Below are 26,961 nucleotides of genomic sequence, written 5' to 3' on the forward strand. Positions count from 1 at the left end.
ACATTTTCGCTTATAACTTTTTATTTATAGTTCTACGACATAAGTTACTAGACCAAATTTGTAGATAATTTAATTTGCAACAAAAATGTTTATATATTTTTTTTGTCAGATAAATAGTTTAAGAGATACATCGTAAAAACCATTTCAACCCCTATTTTTAAGATGGCGGCCGTGGGACAAGGGTAGCGACCCCACAAACTTGGTTTTAGTTTTAGACTGACCCCCCCTACACTTCAAAAAAATAAAATTGCGTCCTCTAAAAAACGCAAGGTAAGGCCTAAAAAATGTAACATTTCAATGGACTAATTGTAGTGACAATTTATTACCTTTATTTAATCCTAAGCCTACCAGTACCAAATTTTCCTTCATAGGCTTCAAAATTTACAGCAGCAATGGCTTGAAGGAGGGATATCTAAAGCTGTAAGATAAAGTCTACCGATGTGGCTCACCGAGCTTAATCATTGCGATAAATGCAGTGTACGTATCACGTAAAAGCCGCACCGCCCAGCCCCGTCCCGCTAGGTACAATGCGGTCCGTTATTTCACTTTCGTAAGGGAACTTTTGTCCGAATATAATTACTCACATCATTGAGGTCTAGTAAATATATATGAGTTCAAAACAAAGGTATGGGGGGACTACGCGAACTTTTACAAATAAAATACGAATCACAATTTGCGCTTAACTCTAAAATATCCTTTAATTTCTCATTCTTGTGGTTACGCCCATTTGTTATGACGCCCTCGATATAATATTGAAATAATAGTAAGTGACCTACTAGATACTTAGTAAAGTAGTAGGTACTTACTTTTTATGTAGATTACTAAATACTTATGTAAGTACAGATAAATTACTTTATCTTGTAATGGTTTTGATCTAAAGGCACACTATGAACGTAGCGTAGGAAATATTAGAATTTATTTACTTATCAGATTTTTAAATAGGTGGTGCTTGCGTCGTACATCCAGCCAAAGAGAATATAATCACTACGTTTTAAGAGACAGGACTTAATACAAAGAAATAAAATCGAATTTACATGGCGTATCAATACCAATATCACGGAAGAATACGTCAGGAACGTCAAATAACAATACTACCAACTGAACAAAATACATAGTAGTGAGCACTTTTTATCGATATCGATAAATTCTACTGGTGGGAATCGACGCTAATGCTACTTTGATAAAATTCATATAATGTATTTTCGAGTCCACATTATCAATCTAACTCACGCTATATAGTGAACATTTTAGCACTATAATTACAAGGCTGGACTAAAATGAGGACTCGAAATAAAATGAAAAGCTTTCACATGTTGAATAATAATTGTATTTTAAAATAAAATCCTTCATTCACCATGTAGGCTAATATAGTTGCACTTATGAATGGTCAAGGTACAATGAGAATATTTAATTATAAAGTCAAAGGATGGTGACACTTCTTTGTCACACTCATTGTTTATAAAAACATGGCACGGAAATTCAAACAACATTTCATCAGGAAGTGGATCAGCTTTCAAATTTTTCGATGGTATGGCTGACTTTCTAAGGCGATTGTTCTTTTTATTAAAGTCTTTGTTATTAAAGTGAGAACCACACACATATTTCAAAGTATGCAGCTTTTCTCTGGGAACATACATCAAATCTTCTTTTCCCACAACCTGAACCCACTTTCGGCATCTGGAAATATTTTTTAATTGTAAATAAATTGCTTATTAAATTATATTTAAGCCTAAAATCATAAACAGTGACCAGGCACATTGATTGCTCAACGCATTTTTAAGTACACACACACACACCGACACATACACGACTTTAGTATTTTTTGTCCTGATGATCAGTCATCATCTTACTAATATTATAAAGCGTGTGCATGCAATTGTATGTTTATTATTCGTACCCGCAAAAAATCTAAAATGATTGCGATTAAACTTGGTATGTAGATAGTTCGAATTACTACTTTTTATCACTATGTTCCCACAGAATCTAGACCTAAATGGGTGAAACCACGGAGGGCAAATTGATTAATAAATTTAAACAGGTATCGATATCGATAATAATAACAACATCACTAGTAACATAATGGTAATTAGAAAATGAGAATTTTCATTATTTCTAAGCTACTTTCTTTGCGCGATGACTAAAAACATCTAATTAATGCTTACCTGACCTCATCCAATGGAAATTTCGCCATAAATATTCTGCTTTTGTGATTTATTCGACTAGCTCGATCTCCACAAATTTCACACGTAATGAAACGTTTTTTGGTGGCATGTCTTAAAAACGTATTCACTTACACCAACAAAAACACTTTTTGGTATATTTTTACTTGTTTGAATAACAAATAATACAAACATAAATCAATAAAACACAAATGTATTCCAAAACGTCAGGAAGTAAGCAAACAATAATAATGGCGGTGAGGAATAGAAAGAGAAACTGTACTGAGAGAGAGATAGCAGTATCCGCCATTAAATGCCATGTCAATTCCATACAAAAAGATTTTTTTGTTCCTTGTTGCGCTAGGCTGCATCCAGCCATTATGGTTCGAGAGTTCCCTACATAGTGAGACTTTTATATAAGGAAAGACCTTTCTTGGAGAAATTTCCTTGTTTGATATCCCATAAAGAGCCTATTAAATAAATAGGTAACATGTTTGACATGATTAATATTAGTGATGTTAAATCGTATCTCCAAAAAAGAAGCATTTACTACAAAAATATGTAGAAAAATAAGTAAATATATGAGACTATGATGAGAGAACATAATAAAGATATACATAATAATGCAATATAAGCTTATATTATTATTATAATATTGCACTTTTAGAGTTAGTTGCGGTAAGACCGGATGACGGGATAATTGTATTGATTTAAAATTATTTCTAAGCGGGGACAAAATTTCCTAATATGGACAACACAGCCGTAAGTGCCATTTTGTTATGTGTAGGTAACACTTCACACACGGCACTTCTGTTTCTTATCGTGAGGTAACAACAGAATGTCTAAAGAACGGTGTTTTCCTGTGATCCGGTCTTACCGCAATGCAACTATATAAACAAGTACAATATTAAAAGTAAATTTTATCTCATATCAATATATTTTACAGTCAACTTTTTTCTTTGAGTAAACCGTACTTTTATTTACAGAGTCTAAAATTATTGTAAATAAGTGGATAGACTGATTGGGATTTGGAAAGACACTCGGAAATTTCTATGAATAGGATGACACATGTCTCTTTGGGCTCTGGCGTAGCAGCTTAGATTTAATTCTTCATATGCTTAACTTATCTTAAAATTTATCAGTAACGTCATTAAAGATTGATGAGTGTTTTATATGATGATATGATGTTAAGTGGAGTTGACGAGAGAAAATTATCCCTCAACAGTCGACCTCGTTATACTGGCCCTAATTCAGGTTTTAAGCGGGAGGTGTTCTTACCACTAGGTAATTACTCGCTAGGCTTGATCTCGAGATTTATACTAATAAATCTCGAGATCAAGCCGTAATCGCCATAATAAAAACGAACCCATGCTACGCTACTGATATATTGTGTACTATCAATTCAATATCGGACAGATTAAGTGGGTATGTTTAAATATGAAAAAATAATGCATCTTCAAATTTCTTACATTTTAAGTTTATTTCAAGGAAAAAAATGACTTCCTCTTGTCTAAATGACAGTGCTTCTGGACCCAGTTCCACCCAGACTCACAGATGTAATTTTGTTTCTCGGCGCAGACGCATAAACCTGCTTAATTAGAAAAGGATTGCTAAGGTTAGGTAGGATTTTTGGAAAACAGGGTAATAGACAACCCACCGATCATTTTGTTGCACCAGCCTTTAAATTTATAATCTAAATTATATTGACCGAGATCTATGTCAAAATATGAAATGTAAAACAACAAAATTATGTTTGTAAATGTAGGCGTATGCACGCTGTACACTGTTTCATAGTTGTTATAAATGTTTTAGTATTGTTTTTTTTCGTTAATTTTTAGTTATTGTTAAATACTTTTATGTGGATTTTCTCCGCATTTTTACGGTGATGTGCGTGTATTAGCTTATATAATTAATCAGACTTTGTATCCAAAAGACTTATTAAAAAATATATATTTAATAATAATATTATAAAAGATTCAATGGACAATTGATGACAAAAATAAAGCCCGGAGTTTCTTTCTGCCTTTCGTCTTTGAGTAGTCATCGCTTAGGTAGTTAGTGTAAGGCTGGTTGGTAGGCTAGCTAGGTTAGGGCTTTTATTGTCCTTACCAGTGAGGATCGCGACGCGTTTCTCCCTTATTGTTTATTTAAAATTACATGTATACATCATTTTATTTCTTCTTTCCTGCCAGCTCGAGCTGGCTTCTTTGTTTACTAAGTATATTTTTCATTTATTTTATTTTCAATATAAATTGTTTTTGTTTATGTAAACTAATTTTATTAAGTAACAATTAAATATTCTCATGTACCTTGACTTGTCATAAGTGCAACTATGTTCGCCTATGTGACGAATAAAGCATTTTATTTATTTAAAAAAATTGACTTAAAAATATGTTTCTATCCAACAATTTAGTTACACGGAATTGTTATTCCGTGAGTTATGAGCGACCTGTTGGTCGCTCATGTTAGGAACAAACAATATTATATGTTCATGTATCTTCCCTAACGTAGTATTTATCTCTATAATAGAATCTTAAAAGTAAATATAAAAAATCACCTAAATAGAACAAAATTCTTTAGGATCGTCTTTATTCTTTATTCAAGCAATTAAATAAAAAGTACAACTAATAAAACATAATATTTTATAATCAAATGAGATTAATATGTAAGAAGATAAGTATTATAAAATTAAGTAACCTCTTCCTGTTTATAAAATACTAGCTTTTGCTCGCGGTTCCGTCCGCGTTATAAAGTTTTTCGGGCTAAAGTTTTGCGTTATAAATGTCACGCTATATATTTTCCCGGGAGCCTATGTTCTTCCCAGGGTCTCAAACTGTCTCCATACCAAATTTTATCCTAATACGTTGGGTAGTTTTTGAGTTTAACACGTTCAGGCAGACAGAAGCAGCGGGGGACTTTGTTTTATAATATATTTTTGTAGAACTTTTTTAAAGGGAATAATCCCGTTATACATCATTGTTGCATAACTTTAAAAGTTTACGCAGCGCACGCATCAGAAGCTCTCAAAACTAATAAATTTTCCTCGTTTTTGCAACATGTTTCATTACTGCTCCGCTCCTATTCGTCATAGCGTGATGATATATAGCCTATAGCACTCCAGGAACAACACAAAAAGAAACAGGCTATCCAACACAAAAAGAATTTTTCAGTTCGAACCGATAGTACCTGAGATTAGCCATTACTGTTCCGCTCCTATTGAGTATAGCGTGATGATATATAGCCTATAGCACTTCACAAAGGGCTATCCAACACAAAAAGAATTTTTCAGTTCGAACCGGTAGTTCCTGAGATTAGCCATTACTGCTCCGCTCGTATTGGGTATAGCGTGATGATATATAGCCTATAGCAGTCCACGAACAAAGGGCTATCCAACACAAAAAGAATTTTTCAGTTTGAACCGGTAGTTCCTGAGATTAGCGCGTTCAAACAAACAAACAAACAAACTCTTCAGCTTTATATAATAGTATAGATTGTTGACCACATGGACGTAACTGCATCATACAACGGCCAGAAAGTTGGTATGCAAAGTTTACTGGAAGTGAAAGTCAGTTATAATACTGGCTTTATAATGGCGTGGCCCGGTATTAATTTCGTGGAACTCACCAAATTTAGTTCGTAGAGCAGCCGCAAATACTCAGGCATAATCGAAAATCTGTTTTACTGTAGGGGAATTCTCGGGTACACACTGCAACAATGATTTCGCAATTTATTAATTAATTTCCTACTTATTATTCGTCTTGCGAACTACTTTGGCAGTATTATAGAGCTTCAAAGTTTCATAAATATGTGAGCAGGGCTTATGGATTGTGCAATGGGAAGTGCTACGTTCAATTGACATTTAGATAGAAATTTCGGTAAAACTTGATGGAAGGAAAAGAGGATTTATATTTTCACCACACTAAACAAAACTGTTATAGCACGTTAACTTTTGGTAGTAAGTAAGCTGGTATATAAATTTGGGGTGAGCCCCTTAATACTGTAAATAAATTTCGGAAGATACACTGACGGTGTCCTTTTTATACTTTCAAGGTTAAACACAAATAAACGATTGTGCTGTTTCTATCTCATTTATTCTTAAGAACGCAAAATTTTTAGCATTTACTTATGGTTTGCAGAATCAGCGTCATGGTCTGCACCGCCGCTCTCACGTTTTTTTACCCTTACTGTGCAACTGTTTGTCGGTTCGTGTGTTTCCTCTATCTGATCACGTGGTGTTATAAACATTGAGGTAGCTAGTAGTAGGGATTTTGACTAAGGGGGCGGGAGCATGTAGCGGGAGCAACAACATGCTTTCCGATTTTGTACGTAATAAAAAAAGAAGCTCACAATGCGAGCTTCTCGTATAATTGCGATGGTTTTTCTAGGGTGAATATCGAACACCCTTGCCTCCCCCCACCTTGTTACGTCTAAACATGTGAAGTAGAATTTTTTCTTAGATAAACCGGCATAATGCCGGCAGTCACGTGATCCATTGTCTCTTGTTAATGACTATAGTTTGTATTTCGAATGTAGAGCGTGATTTCGTCGTTTAACATAAAAAACTGCTTATATTGGTTGCTTTCATTATTGCATACAGCGCAAAAGGTGAGTGTAAAAATGTACTTACCTTGTTTAATTCTATTGGAATTCACACATTACCCAAGGTCCCAATTGTCATAATATGCATCGGACTCTATGTTTGCTAAAATAATGTGGCCAGCATTCCGTCATCGCATTGAGAGCGCGTCATCAGTAGCTCTACTAGTTACTAGTCACTACCATTCTTGTTCCCCGCCAGCCCGCCACTCTGATTCGGTCCGCTTCGACAGTTGTGCGCTACGTTGAGTATACTACGCTCGCTGTTGTCGGACTGTGAATACGGACGGAATGTGTGCCGCGTCCATACGGTGCTGAAGTTTAGTGACAGTGTTCGTTTACTCACCTACGTATTTATTTTAAGTTTGCTGCCGATTCACATTTAGCAGAGAATGATGGCACCCGAGACAGTGGTGACTGTGGATCACAACAAACCTGCCTCGTCTCCTCCTCCGCAACAAGGTGGTGGTGCGTTGGACTGGATCAAAATTAACATTGACTACTTTAAAACTCCACCTGGGTTATTGAAAATCATTCAATTAGTGAGTACCAAACTTTACTATATTAACAAGGTTTCATTCTTATTCTTCTAAACATATTATTATGTATATTATTCACTAATTAGTACAGGATATCTTAATCCGCTGACACCATCGTAGATAATAGTAGGTATAGGTAGAGGCGAGAAAATCATAATATCTAACAATAGCTACTGTTGTAGTTTTAGAACTTCATTTTGGTTGTACACTATAATTTCATTTACTTTAATTTCATTTAGTTTTTTAAAAGTTGTTTTTCGTCCAAGTTGTTTTTGATATTCGGGCGTTATACATAGATGTGAAAGGAAAATACTTACCTACAACCTACAATGTGAAAACTGAGTCTTGGTGGTACTAGAGTTATTGGGTAATTTGTCTTCTTAAATTACGAAAACGTGCAATACCTGTACATGTACATATGTTGTATGTACATCATTTATCGAGGCCACGCTGAGAATGCTTTTTTGTGTGTACGGAGGTTCGAATGTGGCTGCAAAGAGGCGACATTTGGCGTGTGCTTTAACTCCTGCCTACAAGCAGCTGTCGCTTGTTTCGTATGTGTATGCGCAGAATAGGTGGTTCAAACATAATGCAGCCACCATGCCCAGAAAACATGGCGAAGAACTAATTCATTTGAGATATTTTCTTGTTTTACTGGGTTATCAATTTCATTAAGGAAGCAGAGTCATTTTTTTCAAGTTGTGTACTACATAAATGTGTCTACGTTTATAAGGCAGCATCCATCTGTATATTTATATACATACTTATGTGTGTATTTACTAAATATGCATATTCAGGTTATTTCTGAATACCTAGTCTTGCCATAAATATTGTAATAAAGAAAAAAGAAAATTGTTAACTGCAAATAACATTTATTACTTTTACAGTGTGTCAGTTTAATACATAAATATAAAACAATTAAAAATATAAAAAGCTTATTCGAAGTGGTCTCCATTGGCTGCAATACAGTCCTTTAAACGATGAGGCCAGTTATCAATAGAAGCACGCACTCTTTCCATGGGAAAATTCTTCACTGCCAATCGTATAGATTGTTTTAGGGACTCCAAATTATCATGGCGTTTAGAGCAAGCTGTACTCTCTAAAACTGACCACAAATCATAATCCAGCGGATTAAGATCGGGACTAGACGACGGCCAGTCTTCAGCTCTGATGAAGTCCGAAACGTTCGATTCCAACCAAGACTGCGTGGACCGAGCTTTATGACCCGGCGCCGAGTCTTGCTGGAAGGACCATACTTGGTTATTGAACATGGTGATGTTAAGGGGCTTAACTACCTTCTCAAGAATGGTATCTTGATACACTTGTGCCGATGTTTTGATACCTTTTTCACAAAAATATGGCTCAGTCACTCCTTCATAGCTAACACCCCACCAAACCATCACTGAAGTCGGATAATGTCCACGTTGCACTCTGTCGACTAATTGGGAAGCTTCCTTAGAGCTTTGAGCATAAATACGGTCATTTTGTTTGTTAAAATGTTGCTCAATTGTAAAAATTTTCTCATCCGTAAACAAAATTTTTCTGTGACCTCCCTTTGCGTACCGCTTCAGTAGTTGTTTCGATTTTACCACCCTATTCTTCTTTAAATTATCAGTTAAGAAATGGCCAGTGCGTCTCTTATAGGCTGCAAGTCCTAAGTCATCTTTTAAAATACGCGACATGGTTCTAGGTGCTATCTTCATTTCCCGAGATAAAATCTTTTGCTTTCGGACAGGATTTCTTCGAATTCTTTCCCTTACTGCTTTGACCACCTTTTTCGTACGAACACTACGTGGACGGCCAGATCTTTTTCTGTCACAAACAGAGGAGGTCTCATTGTACCTATTAATAGCCCGGTACACAAACATTTTACTAATACCAAGTGTATGGAGAGTTTTAAAAATTGCATTTGGCTCCATACCTACTTTGTGTAATGCTATCACAGCGATTCGGTTCTCTTTATCACCCCACACCATTTTAATATCGCAAAATATTTTACAATGTATTGGCGCCAAAATGAGAAAACACAATGAACAATCGTATAAAAATGACAGATTCGAAATTCAAATGTAATATTTTTTTATAATTAAGTGTAACAGTATTTATGGCCAGACTAAGTACATAAGTATAAATTGTAATTATTAATTAGGTATTATTATAATATGCAGTAATGTTATGTTACGCTGTGCTTATCAAGGCTACGCTTAGTTCTCATATTTGCTACATATTATTTTTATCGTATTACTCATATTTAATTTGACTAATTTAGATATCCTTAATTCGCCTACGCCTTACTTTTCATGTCTATGTTTCTGAGTCATACAACATTATTTTTACAATATTTGCTTTTGTATACTATAATATCGATATCCCTTTCATACAAATGTGCCTATATGTTATGTTAAAACTGAGGTTGGTATAGATTTTATAATTAGGTTTTACGTCCTCTTGAAATGAGATTTACTAAGCATAATCTTTAAATGTAACTTTTTACGTGCTTCGGCAGGTACATATACTACTACGATACTACTAGCAAAATAGATAATATGTGGCGTTATTTTTATGAATTATCAAAGTTTTGTAACTAGATAGAGCTTCTTTTCATGAAATTTACGTACAGGGTACAGATATCTGAAACCTACGTGACTTTATGTCATTCATATTTTCCTAGTTCTTCATGCGTAATGTTTAGTAAATATTATTATTATTTACTTGCCTACAAGTTCTATTGAAAAAGTGTAGTGAAATATTATCATTATGGACCGGGTAATTAGAGCTTGTCTTCATTCTCAATTAGCCCGAATGACTTAACCTTATAATTACACTACACTCTTGCTCGTAACAGGCTGTTGTTGCGCATTGTTACAGATTACATACTTACATCTACATATTATTATGTTATATACCGTTATCCGCCACCTCAGTTTCAAATAATATATATTTTTTAAGATATTCTTGGAAGATAAACAGTTATTGACAATGTTTACTAATTGAAGATTGTATATTGTTTATTTTAAAAAGCATAAAAAATACCTATGTAGCAATTGTATACTCCAATTGAAAAAAATAAAGTACTACTTTACATATTATTGCGTGTTTGAAACTAAAATATAAATTACATTATTTGAAGTGGTTTAACCTTTCAAAGGTTAACTAGGGCTAAAGTTAGACATAAATACATAGCTGTTACTGTGAGTGACCGATAAGTATCGTAACACAATCGATAATTTTTAAACGCGCGTCGTGCACCACTGTGGTCATGGGTGGAGTACCTACCTCTGCATCATAACATGAAAGCTAAGTAAATTATGTAGTTGTTCTCAAGTGAATGTGAAAAGATATTATATTAAATCAATAAGTAATACTTTCTTGGCTTTTTTGTAATGTATTGCAGTTGTGAACTTGAAAACAACCACGTAGTAGATTTGTAACTGATTCATTTATAATGTTTCCATAATGGCTAAAAATATCTGTGAATAAACAATATACCCGACTGTTGTGATGACTTATTGCGCCTTTGTATGGTGTAATAACTTGCAGAATTAATTGTTGACTAAGAAGGCAGATCGACGTCCTTTTCATAGTATATTATTTTAGGAAAGAGTTTCACTTTCTATACTAGCAAAAACTTGGTAGAGAAGTAAGCTTTCAATGTCAAATATTTGGGCCACTATGGCGGGTTTTACACCTTGTGTACGACGCTCTCTATCCGGGCGGATATAAGTATCCTACCATCAGTTTGTGAAGGTGTTTGGATGTATGTTAGAAGTGAACACAGAAATCGCTGAACTGATTGTGGTGAAATTTGGTACACAGACACTCTTTTTTGTCGCGGAGAGAAACTTATCCTTAACGTTCATTCATGCGTTCGTTCATGGTACCTACATCAAGTGGTACGGATTATTAGTAGCGCCAGATGAAGTAGGGAGTGCAGCTGGCCCTCCTGGGTGCAACTCAGGTATATACTTACAGAAGTAACATAATCTTAGTGATTCAACACAAATACATACAGATGTATTTGTGTTGAATCACTGAGATTACGTTTATCAAATTTATGCTTTGCTCTCCTTTGCCTTACCGACAAGCTGGTGAAGTCCATGGTTATATAACATTTGTTTTACGACGACTAGAGGATATAGCGATCAGAGCAGAGGAGATAACGCAATATACACCGTACACCGACGTACTAATTAAAACCCAGTAGTGGAGACACATAAGGGCCAGACTGTTGCACTAAGATAGCTGCACGCTAGCACCTATCCATGCTATATGACGCCTTGCAGCCCGTCTCTGTGGAAACTAAAAAGAGGGCTACAGTTATCCTACTTCGATGCACGCTCTTGGCATATAAGTTACCACTAGTCCAACCTCCCGCACTGACGTCCATCTTAGGGTCAAGATAGACTCTGTCTTGGATTCATATAATTTACCTACGCGACTTTTACGAAAGTCGACGACGGAAAAGTATAGAGTGGAATTTTATTACGGGAAAGGCTTTTCATGTGGGCGGAATCGCGATTAGTATGTACTTATGAATATATTTTAAGATATTTATTAGTAAGGTTGATATAGGAACCTGCGTTTTAGTAAGTAGGATAAGATAATGATAATTATTTACCAATTACAAATCGAAAACAGTTTCATCACTTTCGCAGGGTGTAGATTAGCAAGAAAATTGCAAAAGTTATCTTCAGCAAGGGATTTTTACCGTGTAAACAGCTACGACAAGCTGACTTCTGCCAACTTTGAAGCTTAGAGGACTTGTAGCGAGTTTGCTTGGGAATAGAATAATCGAAATATTGCCTCTGGAGTTAAAGCATCTGAAAGTTAGTTGGTAGTCTTAAACTTCTTTTTAAATGTGACAAACAAAAAGTGTAGAAATATATTTGATATTTTATTAAGTATCTTAATTGCATTGCAGTATGCATACTTATAAAATACAAACACATGAATTACGAATATATTTGTCAAAACCTTTAAACGAGGAAAAACCTTGTATGAAATATAAAATTAGCATATTAGCATCGTAGTTATGTTAATCATGTTTTAATATTTCCATTGTAAGTGGGGGCATTACAATGGCGCTGATATTTTGATAACGTTCCTAGATTTCAATCAGTGTAACGTTATGACTTTTCAGTTGATGGATTTGAAATAATATCAATTCTAATAAACAGCATGACTTATACACCTAAATTATTGTATGTTTACTTTTTTTTTCTTTTTTTATTAAAACGTAATTTATATCATGCAATATTCCGGCTTGCAAACAAATTGGTTTTATTTCCTACCTTAAGTATATTTTAAACATGAAAGCGTTTTCTGTATACATCGAGCACATACGAACATAGAACCAAATTTGTAAAGTCAATGTTTTGCATTCGTAGTTTTCATTTGAGAACGACATCGGGTGAAAGTTGGCATCAAAATGAAAGTAGTATCTACTGTCAACATGTGGTTCGGGCTGTGGCCAGCGATGGTGGCGGCGTGCGTCGATGCGCCACGTCTTCGACGATATACCGGTTGTGGGCCGCGGCCGGTGTGACATCTTGTCAGTTTCACATGAATTTACTTAGACATAAGTAATATACTATACCGTTCACTCAGTCCAAAGTATTGATGAACGTCTAATACTATTAGTATTCAGTATATTAGTTTGTATTTGATGATTTTTACTAATGGAACTTAATATAATAAAATTTCATTGCGAATAAACTTACGTAGGTACTACTGCCCACTATAATATTCATAAAAATAAAGTGTTGTTAATACTGTTTTCAGAATGTCGTAAAATACTTCGACGGTAGCTTACTTAAACTGTGTATAGAATTTGTTAAAATAGGGCAAGTCAGCTTGTATAAGTTAAGAGTTACGCTGGAGACAGGCATGTCGCAAGCACTGTGCTGAACAATAAGCAAACAGGAGGTTTTAGTTAGAGCCCAATAGCATTTTCTTGACAATACTTGTGTTGGCAAACTAAGCCTATTCTTGTAAGTCTGGTATCTATATATAATAAATACCATTGTGTATAGTTTCGCCTTTAAATACGAATGTTAAAGGCGTCCAGTGATTTATTTACATTCAGAACCGCGGCGTTGTAGTTGTTCAGCTAGGCGGAATTATTTATGACAAATAATATACAGTTGAACACTACATGCTTACATTACAGCCACTTTCAAATAAACCGACTCAAATTGACACTTCGTTACACTTTTTTTTTACAAACGTCTTCAAGACTTCTAACATCGCGTTGTTCCTTCTGTACAATCTAAAAACTATTGTAATTAAAATACGTAGAATTTTTTATGCTCTAGAATCTGAAATGTCTCCTCTGAGGATTGAATCCAACAGCTTCAGATTAAACACATTTCTTCGATTGTATTTATATTATTTTGAGTAGTCAAAATTGGTGTGTAAACAATATCTACATTTATTTTTATTTTTTAGTTGGTACCCACTTCATACTTTGCTTCCAAAGTTCGGACATAATATAATAATATTTGTAAAAGTTGAATGAAAATTAGCCGGCTTCTTTAGTGGCCTTTAAATCGCATTTATTGCAATTTATATTTAAAACGAACACAGTAGGTATAATGGGTTATTTCTGGCGGTCGCTCATCTCTTGTTTTCCTAGTTAAACGTCGTCCCAGCGGTGAGAGAATCGGGTCATAGAGATACATATTAGACAACTGAAAACATTCGTGATCAAATAAGATTACTGGGTTTTGGATATTAGAATATCTTCATACCTATTAATTTGATGACGTACCAACGACATCCCTAAAATTATCTTTTATGTGTGGTAACGAGAGTCATTGAATTATACAAACCTACGTCCACGACATATCATTATAAATATTTGGTCATATTCTAATTACAGTTTGTGACCTTTGCCTTTTAACTTCCAACTCTTCAGTACTAATTTTATTGAGTTACTTATGTTCGCTGGCCTCTGTTCAGTTGCGTTGGCTCCTCTTAATTATATCAAAGCTTCAAGTCATTCATATAACGTATAGGACTCTACGTATAATGCGGTCATTGAGTTTCATTCACACGGTGAGCATTGCAGTCTCCTGTGAATGTAAGCATTGGCATCATTGTTTTCTTTATTAAATGTGTCTTATTACCTACCCAAGACGGTTGATGATGAAATCTTGCTTCTTGACATTATTTTTAGACGTTATTAAATTTTTTGCTATTCAATGTACATACTTAGTTGCTGTAGGAAATATTTTTATATCGGTGTCATTGAATAGTCACGTTCGTTATTTATGGATTTCAATTATTATTCAGGCGTGAAAAGTTTATCGGATCCTACTGCGTCAACTTGTTCTTTTTCGGCGTATTGTGTGGTGGTTTGTTTGTAAACAACATTTAGTTATGACAGATTCTCACTGCGACTTGTTTTGCGCTTGCGAAATCGAGGTCAATGAAATTGAAAAATTTACTTTCGAACGCCTATTTTCTTCGTGATACACGTACATCAAGGTCAATTAACGGTGCTCGTTGAACGATTTGCCTAACCTATGAAGTATTCCGGCGGCGAGGAATATACTCGACACTAATATATTTTACCAAAGCGCCGCGTCGGATGGTTTAACCACTTAATGGCCCAGTAAACACCCAGAATGCCATGCATACGAAGATATACGATTGAGTCAGTAGGTAGAAACTTTGCTTTAATCGAACTCAAGCTGGATATGGTGATTGCGTCATTCTTGTGTGCGTGAGCTAATACCCACAATATAATAATTCGCTCATAGCGTCAAATTGGCGACGAGTTGTACCTACATTTTCGTATTGTTACTAATATAATATACTTTATCATGGTCAAAGTAATATAACGAGCATTGTAAAGAAACGTGTACAATTTGTAAGATCTAAAATATATTTTTAGAGACAATGACGAGACTCTTTTTCTGGTCAAATGACGTTCAATTGTTTGATACCAGTCGTCTGTATTATCTACAGTTTCGAAGAATACGTTTTAATTAACAAGGTTAGAAATCATCTAACTGATGATGTTATCTTGTGGGTTTGTCCTTTCTGACGAATATTAATAATGTTTTATAGATGGTTTTATATATGTGTAAAGTAGGTATTATGTAAAATAAAAAAAAATACGTTTCTTTTGCTCATCAAAGCAGATGACCAAAATGTTCTGCATTTGTATTTCGGGATGGGAAACTTTTTTCTGTTTTTTCACATAATTAACATGGAACTGGACTTCCCTAAAAAGATTTGGAGTTAGCGACTTAATCAAATATGTTCTGAAAAAGTTGCGCGACCCTACAAAGGCGTAAGATAAGTAAGAGTGGCAGGTGGAAAATAAGAAATATATTATAGAGTAAGTAATAAACTAATCGTTGTGTGCTATAAATTATAATATAACTTGTAATCTATCCAATAATTAATATTAGAACATTACTTTGGGATGCTGAAATAACTGACCGTTTTTATACGACAGAGAAGAAAGAGTAGTTAAGTGTGTCATCGGATGGTAACTAATCACTGCTGCCATATAAATGTTCACATCATATTTTACTTCATCTCACTGGTTTATTTACACGTTATTAATTTTAGTTTCGGATGGTCCAACTAATTTCATGGGACTTGTACATTTAGAAAGTTAAATTTATAAGAAAATAGTTCAGAATATAACAAGAATACAATACAATAGAAACGTTCCTGCGGGATAGGTAGATAGGTTGGCCTCCCCGCAGCATGCCCGCTATAAACTAGCGAGGTCAATTTAAAATAGTCACTATTAAAACTTCCTATATAACTGTGACTTTCACGTGAATTTTAATGTAAAGAAACGTGTATTATCAGTATCTAATAGATATGATCTAACGTTTATAGTTGAGCATCGATAGAATCTGTTCTTTTATTTAACCCTCGGTGCTAAACGAAGGTTTTATATGTTATTTGGCGATCAGTATAGTAATCGGTATTTGTTTTAAAAGTGTGCCTAAAAACGTATTTTGGTCTAATAAATGAATGAAAATACGATTTGAATTTTGTGTTTTTTACTTTTAGGTTTAACCTAATCAACTTGTTTTAAAAAACTGTATCTTTTGAATATGTTTAGCCTATTATGTAATTAATATTTTCAGCTGTTTTTTTTATATGGTGCGCCAAAGTGACCCCATTGCATCTGATCGTAACTGTAAGACTGGGGAGTAGACTGGGGTCCAGATGGCGAGAGATGGTTATCTTTCTCCGGTCGATACAATTATACCAACCTGTTTGAAAACCGACACACCTTTCTTGGTTTCTTAATATTTGGATATTAATTTTACTCTTACTCACCTGATGGATTTGTTTAGGATATTGCAATAGTATCGTTTACTAAGTATTTACTAATACTGTGATCGCCCGCAGGTTACAGTGTTACAGTGTTTATAGATGGAGCCAACGATCTGATCAAATAAAGCCCTTCGTTTCTTCAAACTTAGATTTAGCAGGTATAGGTTCGTAGATCTTGACGTGTCGTCACAATATAAGTTATTGTATACTTACAATTTCACAATTATAATTTTTATTAATCTTATAACAAAAAAACAATTATAAACTGAAAGATTATTCGTAAAACTCCACAAATAATACGTCTTTAATAATAAATCAACCTGTAGTTAGATTATTATATATTGAACATTAGGCATATCGGAAAACATTACTCCGACATCCCAGGATCAAAGATAATTATTTAGCAGTAATTACATACTTAGTACTGGAACGAAATATTATTTTTCTTTAAAGTAGATATTGTTCCTATTTGTATAGAGGTTTTTACATTTTTTACTTGTGTCCTAATACTTTTATTTTCATTACTATAAAAATACGAGCGCCCTTGTGCGGAAGTATGGCCAGTGAACCGAGTAGATCCCGTGGCAGACAGTTCGTTTAGGCCGGTTACCGGCACCGTTGTCGGTTGCCGCACGCACCCATTGACCCGAATATTATGTTGCTTGGTTGCATTTTCACTTCGCAATCAGCGTGCTTTTGAACAAGGAAAAATAATTAACTTCTATATTTTGATGTTATGTATACGTATCACGTACTGTGTGCTTCGATTCATCATGATGTGTAGTGTTTGTATTATGCGGTTCTAGTAAGGTCTATGTAGTGGCTCGACCGATCGATGAAGCCGTGAATTAATTAAGTGGCACTGTCGATGTTTATTTCAAGGGCAATCGCGCATTGTATTATATTATAAACACCTACATGCCATCGGAAATGAAACATAGTTATGCGAACACAAATTAAGCAGGCGTGCCTTTGGATTTGGCTGAGTTAATTGTTTCATTTGTATATAACAAAATATAGTTAATATTAAATTAAAGTTCAATTTCTTTCATTACTCCGTTCATTTATGTTGTTGACATTATGATGATAGCTTTTATCTCATAAAAGTATATTATTCGTATTTTCCTCTTGTTTATATGAATTGGTCTCTACCTACATACTAAATAGCTTGCCATAGAGACATTGTGATGACGTTATCTTAAAACTGGTTTCCGTTAATTACGAATATGGACTGTTGTGTTCGAGCTCGTCTTTTCATACAAGTCTTATAAGTGTTATGACACGAATCTCAAACATTGGTTAGCACAGGTATATAGGGCCTAGGTGCAAATGCTATCTATCGTCCATACGGAAATCCGGCCACGTCTAGTTATTTAGAGCGAGACTGCAACGTGTAAGTGCGTCTATGGTTTGTGAAGTGTGAACCCATTGATAGAACTCAGAATGGCGGTCGCGTCCCGCGCGTTGTACACGCACGGTGATAGTTCCGACGCAAAGCGACGCACTTTCTCCACGTTATGTGCAACACTGCACGTGCCGGGTGTCACACTTTTTTGGCCTCATTTAACCTTTACCAACTGATTTGTCTTGATTATGCATAATCTCTCTTATTAGAATTCCTACTAAAACATTGTAGGGCAATGGACTGTCGGTTCGCTTTTGTCTTTGGAAATAGCTATTGTAGTGGTAGTATGTTTTTTTAAAGATATATTCATTAAAGTATTGGTTGGAATTTCTACAAATGACACCTGCTAGCGTGGTTGCGACAGCGAGTTTGCGCGCGATATTAAACCGGTTCCGACGTCGAGCGTTGGCTGAGGCTGGCTGAGGTCGCGGTGCGGCGCGGCGGTGCGCGGCGCTGGATGCTCGGTGCTCGGCGCTCGCCGCGCCTAGCGGCTAGCGGACGTTAATGGTTCTCATTTACCCAACACCGTTGTCCTAGTGGTATCGGCACCGCTACTTTACTTACCACATACATTACTACGAAGTATTGTATACACAATATAGTTTAAAACAATCTCTGTGTACCGATTTTATATTAGTAACAGTTTTTTTGTTTCCAGTAATACTGGCATAATTACTATGAAAACAATGGCTATGTTGGGAACATACAAAATGTCCATTGGTACCAAAAAGAAAATTGATAATTTGAAATTTTAGGCTATGTTAAATATCAATAGGAATAAGTACTCATATATACTCATATTTTAATTGGGAAAAGAAAAATAAAATATCCCTCATTTTTGTTTATACCTAGTGCCTTTACTATTTAAGTATTGGATTAACATCCACAATATGAAAATGCAGTCTCATTCTCGCAAAATCTTGGCTATGTTTCGCGTATAAATTGTAGATAAAACGAGTTTAAAAAAAATATCCAACCACTCTGGGCATTATTGACGCCTCATGGTTTTGATGCTGCAAGCGTCTCTATCGTTCTCTTTATGAAGGCTGTCGCAGTTCTAAAATAATATTTACAAGAGTGATTTTGTGGCAAAAGAGGAAAATCCGCCACCAAAACTCGTGTCGAAGCCAACCTAACTCACTAGTGCGGTAACAGTTCTATAAATTTAGACCTTTTTTAAATTATAGACTTACTACTGTAAGCCTAAATGACTGTCTCTATTAAGGTTGTACCGTTGCTGTCAATTCATGTTGAAGACATATGGCGACGATAGCCTAGCTGGGTGTAGAATGGACTGCCGAGATGAAAGTCCGTAGATTCAAATCCCAAGGGCATACACCTTTGACAAGCTGTATACCTTGTGAATTATCGCTTGATTTAACGGTGAAGGGAAACATCGTGAGGACACCTGCATACTTGAGAAGTTCTCTAAAGGGATTTCCGGGATGTGTGAAGTCTAACAATCCGCATTAGGCTAGCGTGGTGGACTAAGGCTTAATTCCTCTCTGTTATAGAGGGCCCTTGCTCAGCAATGGGACGGTATATACATTATACATATAGGGCTGATATCATTATTATTATCATAATGTTGAAGAATTAATGGTCATAATTTAATATCAAAGCATAATTATGTAGGTACTTGCTTTTTTTATTATATAATATTAACGTTTCCCACCCAATATACGAGTAATGGTTGTGCCAAACATTGCATTACACTTGTTTTTATCAAAGCGGAATAACGACTGTTTATCGAATAATATTGTTTTGTTATATACGTACCAAATACAATACACATATGTGTGTCTATAATGTAGCGTACATTAGCACGTTTGTGAATCAGTCTTCGCTTTAATGAATTTGTTACATAGTTGTGTAAACGAATCATTTTTGCAATTATCTATTATGTATTATATAAGCGAGTCTTAGAGCTCACTAAGGTGCATGTAAATATTTTAAACAAATTGGATTAACGTACATAATATCGTAAACACGAAATTGTAACTATGTTGCGCATTGTAGGTACATTTTGTAATCCATCCTATCAAAATACTGAGAATAATACTGGAAGCAGGTGGACAAGTATTAGGTATAATCAATCTATTTGACTCATGACTGAGAGTGAGTCATTTTTATCTGGTATCGTGGAGTCCTTATCTTTTCAATGTCATGTATTTTTGGTGTATTCGTCCCTTTTGTGTCAGCGGACTATCATAATATTAAGCGCTACATTTTTAAGTTTCCTCCTACATATTTTATACGTAGGCAGTTAAGTATAGTATATGTGATGATTGTTTTAAAGATGTTCTTTATCTTTCCAGGTATTAGGTATACTATGTATGGCTTTGGGATCGCCGTGGTATTCGACATGGTTCGTGTTTGTAGCCGTCACGAGTTTCATCACCACCCTCATGTGGAGTTTCGTTTACTTCTTAAGTATTAAAGAAGCACTAAAACTACCCATTAATTGGGTGCTATCTGTAAGTATTACATTCTATTAAACAAAGATAAGTTATATCTTAATATTTTAATAGTATATCTTAATATTTTAAGACATTTTTAAACATAATTGAAGGGTTTTGATCATTATGAAATCGTAAATAAAGTACTTACAGAGGACGAAATTATCTGTTTCTGCTTTCATTGTGGCATGATTTTGCTCTGTTGTTTTCCATTTAGTATATTAACTAAACATCGATTTTTGCGTTTGATTACATATTAATGTAGACTATACTTATGTAAAAAGTTAAAATAATTTAATTTCGCTTGTTGCAGGAACTGATTAGTAACGCGCTGCAGTGTTTCATGTATCTGTTGGCATTTATTGTAATGTTCATAGCAACGGCAACTTATTACGGTTCATACCATGCAAGCAATGTGGCTGCTGCTGTAAGTATTCATATCAAATCCTAGCTACCATTTTGAAAGCAACAAGAAGCGGAATTTTATAGATTGTCAAAATTCAATGTTTTTTTCCTTCTAAATTTACTTACTTCTAAGTTACGTATAATTAACTCTTCTCTGTGACAAATTATTATTCGTATTTATATTTCTATAACATATGGTACGAGGTTATCCCTCCCTTTCTACCCCTTCCTTATTCCTTCCCCCCTTCCCCTCCCCTTTGGCCCCTGCGGTCGTTAAGCCGGGAGGAACCAGTATACCGTTCGCAGGTTCCTCCCGGTGTTGACTGCAGGATCAGCAAAAAAAAAAATAAAAAAACATATGGCACGAATGTAGACTGTACTTTTAGTGATCATTATATTAAGGAATATTTTGCTTGTCCAGCAAATATGTTCAACCTCTTAAATAGTTACAATGTTATTTTTTGAAGTTATAGTTTTATTACTGTTGGTTTAAAGGGATTATCTACATTAAAAGGCTAGTGCATAAGCGACTAAGGTTTATGTTATTTTTTTCAGGTGTTCGGTATTTTCAACACTGTAGCGTACGGCGCCAGTTCTCTACTGCTGTTCAAAGAGCACAAGAGTTCGCAGACAGCACAGGCTTCATAAGTACTAGAAGCCGATTATTCTCACCCGGCGCCCGTGGACACTCCAACACTAACCTCAACAGGAGCCTTTTAAAATATCATTTGGATTTGTTCCGCTTTCCACATTGTATTTCATAATTGTACAAAGCTGACTTGTTGAAATTGATATTGATCACGACATTCAACTATTTCGACACTTACGGTTTTAAACATTTTACGCGTATTTCGGGTTAATGGGCTACAAACGTAACTGATAAGCTTGACGTTGACACTAAGGTGTACGGGTAAGTAATTTATCGAAATATTTTCAAGCATAAAACTTGATTAATATATTATGTTACGAATTTTTGTAAAATAATATTTCTATATGTTGCACCGTTATATTTGTTAGATATTGAATGAGTATTGTTACGATTTCATTTATCGAATACTGAAATAAGACACTAAATTAATTTATAAAATTTAGCTATTTACAGCACCGAGACGATTATTATTACCTAATACCGAGACGATATTTTTAAATTAATTTGTATCAAAACATAAAGTACTGTTTATAAGATTACGAAGTCTTAAAATATCTTTGTTAAATAATGTACCTAATATGGCCATAAATCTTGAACACTTTAGAGACAAATATTTAGGGTTAATTACTTCGTTGTGTTCATTTAAATTTTATTTGTGGTGGAATTAATGTTTCAAATCTTATTTCAATACACATTATATCGTAGATAAGTGGGGTGATTATTTAATAGAGTTTACAATAATGGAATGTAATGTATTCATCTAAATATTTGTAGTAAAAAAATTGTACACGTATTATTTGGAAAGGTTACAAACCTCACATGCCCCATATATATAGACATAAAAGCTCTATGGTTCCAAAGAAAAATACTGCAAGAAATTTCAATGAAAGCTGAAGCATTTGCAATAATGTCAATTTAAATGGATAAATTTAAATTAGTACCTATTTTCTTATTTTAAGGTGTATTATTTAACTTAGTTTAGTCATATAAATACATAATTTATTTTTTACGGTTGTTATCAATTTCGTTAGCCTAGTCTTACAATGAAACAATAAAGATTATAGGTATTTAATGTCAAATTAAATGTTAATGTCGTTTGTTGAATCGATATACCTATACAAAGAGATTAAACATCTGTTAGCGTTACACATGTATTAAATTAAAATATACCTATCTATAATACCTACGTACAGTTATAAATATGTAGAGTGGAAGCGTTAAATCTAATAGATGAGTATTTTGCCGTTTAAGGGATATTCCAAAAATATTACATAATGTATACTAATATTATAAAGAGCAAGCAGCAGCAAGTTTGTGAGTTGAGAGTTTGATTGTGGGTTTTTAGGGGTTAATCTTTAAAACTTCTTAATCAAACTAATAGGAAGCTACATTACTCCTGAATGTTATAGGCAATTTTTTTATCCCGGGAAAATATTTATTCCGGAAAAACATTTTCACTTAACTGTGAATATGAAAGTTTGAAACAAGGAAGAAAGTATAGTTCTGCTTTTTGTTTGTGAAACTAAAATCTATGCCTAAAAACGAGCGATATCTCGTACTACTTATGTATAGTGCCTTTCTGCTGTTTACATTATTCAATCTGTATGTAGGTATTCCAATATTTCATTATTAAAGTCTATACTAGGTTCGGTCTTTTTAATATTTATTTATTATTTATACAGTCATGTTAAAAATATCGAACTATCTTTTGTTAAAGTAAAACGTATAAAACTACTTAATGCTTGCTTACGCACTAATGCACATAATTGAAAATTATTAATGTTCAATATACCTAGTCTTGCCATAAATATTGTAATAAAGAAAAAAGAAAATTGTTAACTGCAAATAACATTTATTACTTTTACAGTGTGTCAGTTTAATACATAAATATAAAACAATTAAAAATATAAAAAGCTTATTCGAAGTGGTCTCCATTGGCTGCAATACAGTCCTTTAAACGATGAGGCCAGTTATCAATAGAAGCACGCACTCTTTCCATGGGAAAATTCTTCACTGCCAATCGTATAGATTGTTTTAGGGACTCCAAATTATCATGGCGTTTAGAGCAAGCTGTACTCTCTAAAACTGACCACAAATCATAATCCAGCGGATTAAGATCGGGACTAGACGACGGCCAGTCTTCAGCTCTGATGAAGTCCGAAACGTTCGATTCCAACCAAGACTGCGTGGACCGAGCTTTATGACCCGGCGCCGAGTCTTGCTGGAAGGACCATACTTGGTTATTGAACATGGTGATGTTAAGGGGCTTAACTACCTTCTCAAGAATGGTATCTTGATACACTTGTGCCGATGTTTTGATACCTTTTTCACAAAAAATATGGCTCAGTCACTCCTTCATAGCTAACACCCCACCAAACCATCACTGAAGTCGGATAATGTCCACGTTGCACTCTGTCGACTAATTGGGAAGCTTCCTTAGAGCTTTGAGCATAAATACGGTCATTTTGTTTGTTAAAATGTTGCTCAATTGTAAAAATTTTCTCATCCGTAAACAAAATTTTTCTGTGACCTCCCTTTGCGTACCGCTTCAGTAGTTGTTTCGATTTTACCACCCTATTCTTCTTTAAATTATCAGTTAAGAAATGGCCAGTGCGTCTCTTATAGGCTGCAAGTCCTAAGTCATCTTTTAAAATACGCGACATGGTTCTAGGTGCTATCTTCATTTCCCGAGATAAAATCTTTTGCTTTCGGACAGGATTTCTTCGAATTCTTTCCCTTACTGCTTTGACCACCTTTTTCGTACGAACACTACGTGGACGGCCAGATCTTTTTCTGTCACAAACAGAGGAGGTCTCATTGTACCTATTAATAGCCCGGTACACAAACATTTTACTAATACCAAGTGTATGGAGAGTTTTAAAAATTGCATTTGGCTCCATACCTACTTTGTGTAATGCTATCACAGCGATTCGGTTCTCTTTATCACCCCACACCATTTTAATATCGCAAAATATTTTACAATGTATTGGCGCCAAAATGAGAAAACACAATGAACAATCGTATAAAAATGACAGATTCGAAATTCAAATGTAATATTTTTTTATAATTAAGTGTAACAGTATTTATGGCCAGACTAAGTATAAATTAGAAACACAAACGTAGCAACCCTATTATGTGATTTAAACTATTGCTCTGGGTTGCGTAGGTATTGCGATATGAATCTCTTGCATTTGATTGTAAACAATTTTATTAAACATTAAAGCCAACAAATACAGGTATTTGGACGTTACATAGTACTCTTGCAGTATCGGTGTTCTTATTTTTCTATAATCAGATTATGCATGTTCTAATAATATACCTATGTTATATTTTTTTAAAGTACTGAAACATGTAGTTTGAAATACCTTTACTTCGAATAGATATTTAAGAAATTGTAATTGTAAACTAATTTGTAAAAAGTTAATAAATATATTTTAACATTATAATATTATAAGAAATGTCTTTTATTACTAATGAAATTTTAAATATATGGTTTAAAGGTAATCATTTTAATTGTAATAGCTGAGAAACGTTGAACTGAATTAGATTCAGTCCTCGATTGAAGGTCTTGTGCAGGTGTAAGATGAATATGGCATTGATTAAAAAATGAATATCAGCAGAAATATCTGACAGATGAAGCGAGTGTGCAGCTAATACCGTTAGTTGTCTTGTTCTATTATTTTAAGTAACCATCATTCCTTTATTACTTTACTATCATCAGCACATGATGCCCAGTACACAGTGCAGTCCCACTGCTGGGCACCGGTCTCCACTACTATTGAGAAGGTATAGTCCTTAATCAAATTGAAGATTTCCAGATTTCACATACATTAAAAATTCTTCGAGATAAGCTCAATTCTTACAAGCTCATAATGCATTAACTGTTAAAAAGTTGTAAGGTCCTAACATTTGGTTTATAATCGTCTTCTATTTTTCAACCATGTGCTCCCGTAGATAATAACTTGAACTGCTTTATTAGATTTCTCTTGTAGGTGGCGCTGGCTTCCTATAAATTGCGCTAAGGATTGGTACAGTAATATAGTTGGGTTAATGTATTATTAATTGTTCCCTAAGTTTGAATCCCTGAAAGTATTCATTAGAATGCGTATAACTGGCTGTCAAGGACAATCATTCCGGCGAAGCTTCAAACAACACCGTATTTAGTCCATTGAAAAGTTACATTTGGGGTTGCGTTTTTTAGAGGACGCAATTTTATTTTTTTGAAGTGTAGGGGGGGTCAGTGTAAAGCTAAAACCAAGTTTGTGGGGTCGCCACCCTTGTCCCACGGCCGCCATCTTGAAAATAGGCGTTGAAATGGTTTTTACGATGTATCTCGTAAACTATTTATCTGACAAAAAAAAATTATAAATATTTTTTGTGGCAAATTAAATTCTCTACAACTTTGGTTCAGTAACTTTTGTCGTAGAACTATAAATAAAAAAGTTATAAGCGAAAATGTTAAGAAATTCAATGTTAAGCAATGTCCATTGCAACGTCATCAGAACGTGTGTTTATAAGGTTCATAATACTTTTTTTTGTACTCTTATTATGTACAACACAAACCCGCGGTTGTCGGCTTGTACGCGAATTACTTGGATCCTGAATCGCTTTGGCACAGATGAAGCAATTGTTCACAAAATCAAAGTCTGGCTCTGGAGCTTCTGAAACTGACGATAAACTACTGGAGCTGCTGTTGCGACGACGAACAATATTATCGGTTCGGTTGTCCACGTAATAACAATAACACGCAATATGTACCAGTGGCGAAGCGTCCATACAAGCCGATTCCCACCGGCAGTTAAGCCTATTATATTTATATACTTTCGTGATTAATTAATTTAATTTTGTAATGAGAAAACAGTAACTAGGAATATATTTATTAATTATCATTAATAAAAATAAAATACAAATAATTATAGCTGAACGTAAACATTCTTCCACGTACCTGGCAAAATTCTTTAACCATACTCGTGTCTGCTAGTGTATTAAGTTTAAGTATACATATTTTTACTATTTTTTTCGTTACAAATACAGGGGCTCCTGCTCTTTTAATTCGATTTAAAATCTGACTCACCCAAACTAACTTCATCGCTACAGCTTGGACTCATTGCTCCGTTCACTACTGAATGTAGTATAGTACTTATAGACATGACCCCTAGGGATTGCAATCTCACGGGGATGTGGCATTAATCCCACAGAATCCCTCACGGATTTTATGGGCCCTAAAAGAAAGTAATTTAAGGAACGTTCATTTTGTCAATATCAGACTGATAATTTTATATTATTCTAGCTCTTGCTCGCGGCTTTGCTCGCGTGAAGGAGTTTTCCAGGATAATATTTTTTTCCGACTTACTTGATATGTATCGTTATATTATGACCAAATTACACAAAATCACTATAAATTGTAGGCTATGTGTTATTCTAACGTATAACCAAAGTT

The 26,961-nt window shown here is 34.5% G+C and overlaps 1 protein-coding gene and 1 long non-coding RNA gene across 2 annotated transcripts; one reads left to right on the plus strand and one right to left on the minus strand.

Moving 5' to 3' along the window:
* Nucleotides 1-2,749: 2,749 nt before the first annotated feature.
* On the minus strand, nucleotides 2,750-6,920 carry LOC119189563. The gene is made up of 3 exons (XR_005112473.1): nucleotides 6,787-6,920; nucleotides 5,784-5,865; nucleotides 2,750-3,750 (listed from the first exon to the last, which is right to left on the minus strand). It is a non-coding gene; the product is annotated as an uncharacterized LOC119189563 (long non-coding RNA).
* Nucleotides 6,921-6,944: 24 nt separating this feature from the next.
* LOC115443142 (plasmolipin) lies at nucleotides 6,945-22,786 on the plus strand. Its single transcript, XM_030168422.2, has 4 exons — nucleotides 6,945-7,297; nucleotides 20,327-20,485; nucleotides 20,781-20,894; nucleotides 21,428-22,786. The coding sequence occupies exons 1-4, from the start codon at nucleotides 7,148-7,150 to the stop codon at nucleotides 21,518-21,520; spliced, it is 516 nt and encodes a 171-aa protein (XP_030024282.1). The 5' UTR covers nucleotides 6,945-7,147; the 3' UTR covers nucleotides 21,521-22,786.
* The last annotated feature ends 4,175 nt before the right edge of the window (nucleotides 22,787-26,961 follow it).

Source organism: Manduca sexta, chromosome 17 (assembly GCF_014839805.1).
Source record: "Manduca sexta isolate Smith_Timp_Sample1 chromosome 17, JHU_Msex_v1.0, whole genome shotgun sequence".
Lineage (NCBI taxonomy): Eukaryota > Metazoa > Arthropoda > Insecta > Lepidoptera > Sphingidae > Manduca > Manduca sexta.

Coding starts and splice junctions, on each gene's coding strand:
- LOC115443142 (XM_030168422.2), top strand. CDS start 7,148: ATGATGGCACCCGAGACAGTGGTGACTGTGGATCACAACAAACCTGCC. Junction 7,298..20,326: donor TATTGAAAATCATTCAATTA/GTGAGTACCAAA, acceptor TTATCTTTCCAG/GTATTAGGTATACTATGTAT. Junction 20,486..20,780: donor CCATTAATTGGGTGCTATCT/GTAAGTATTACA, acceptor CGCTTGTTGCAG/GAACTGATTAGTAACGCGCT.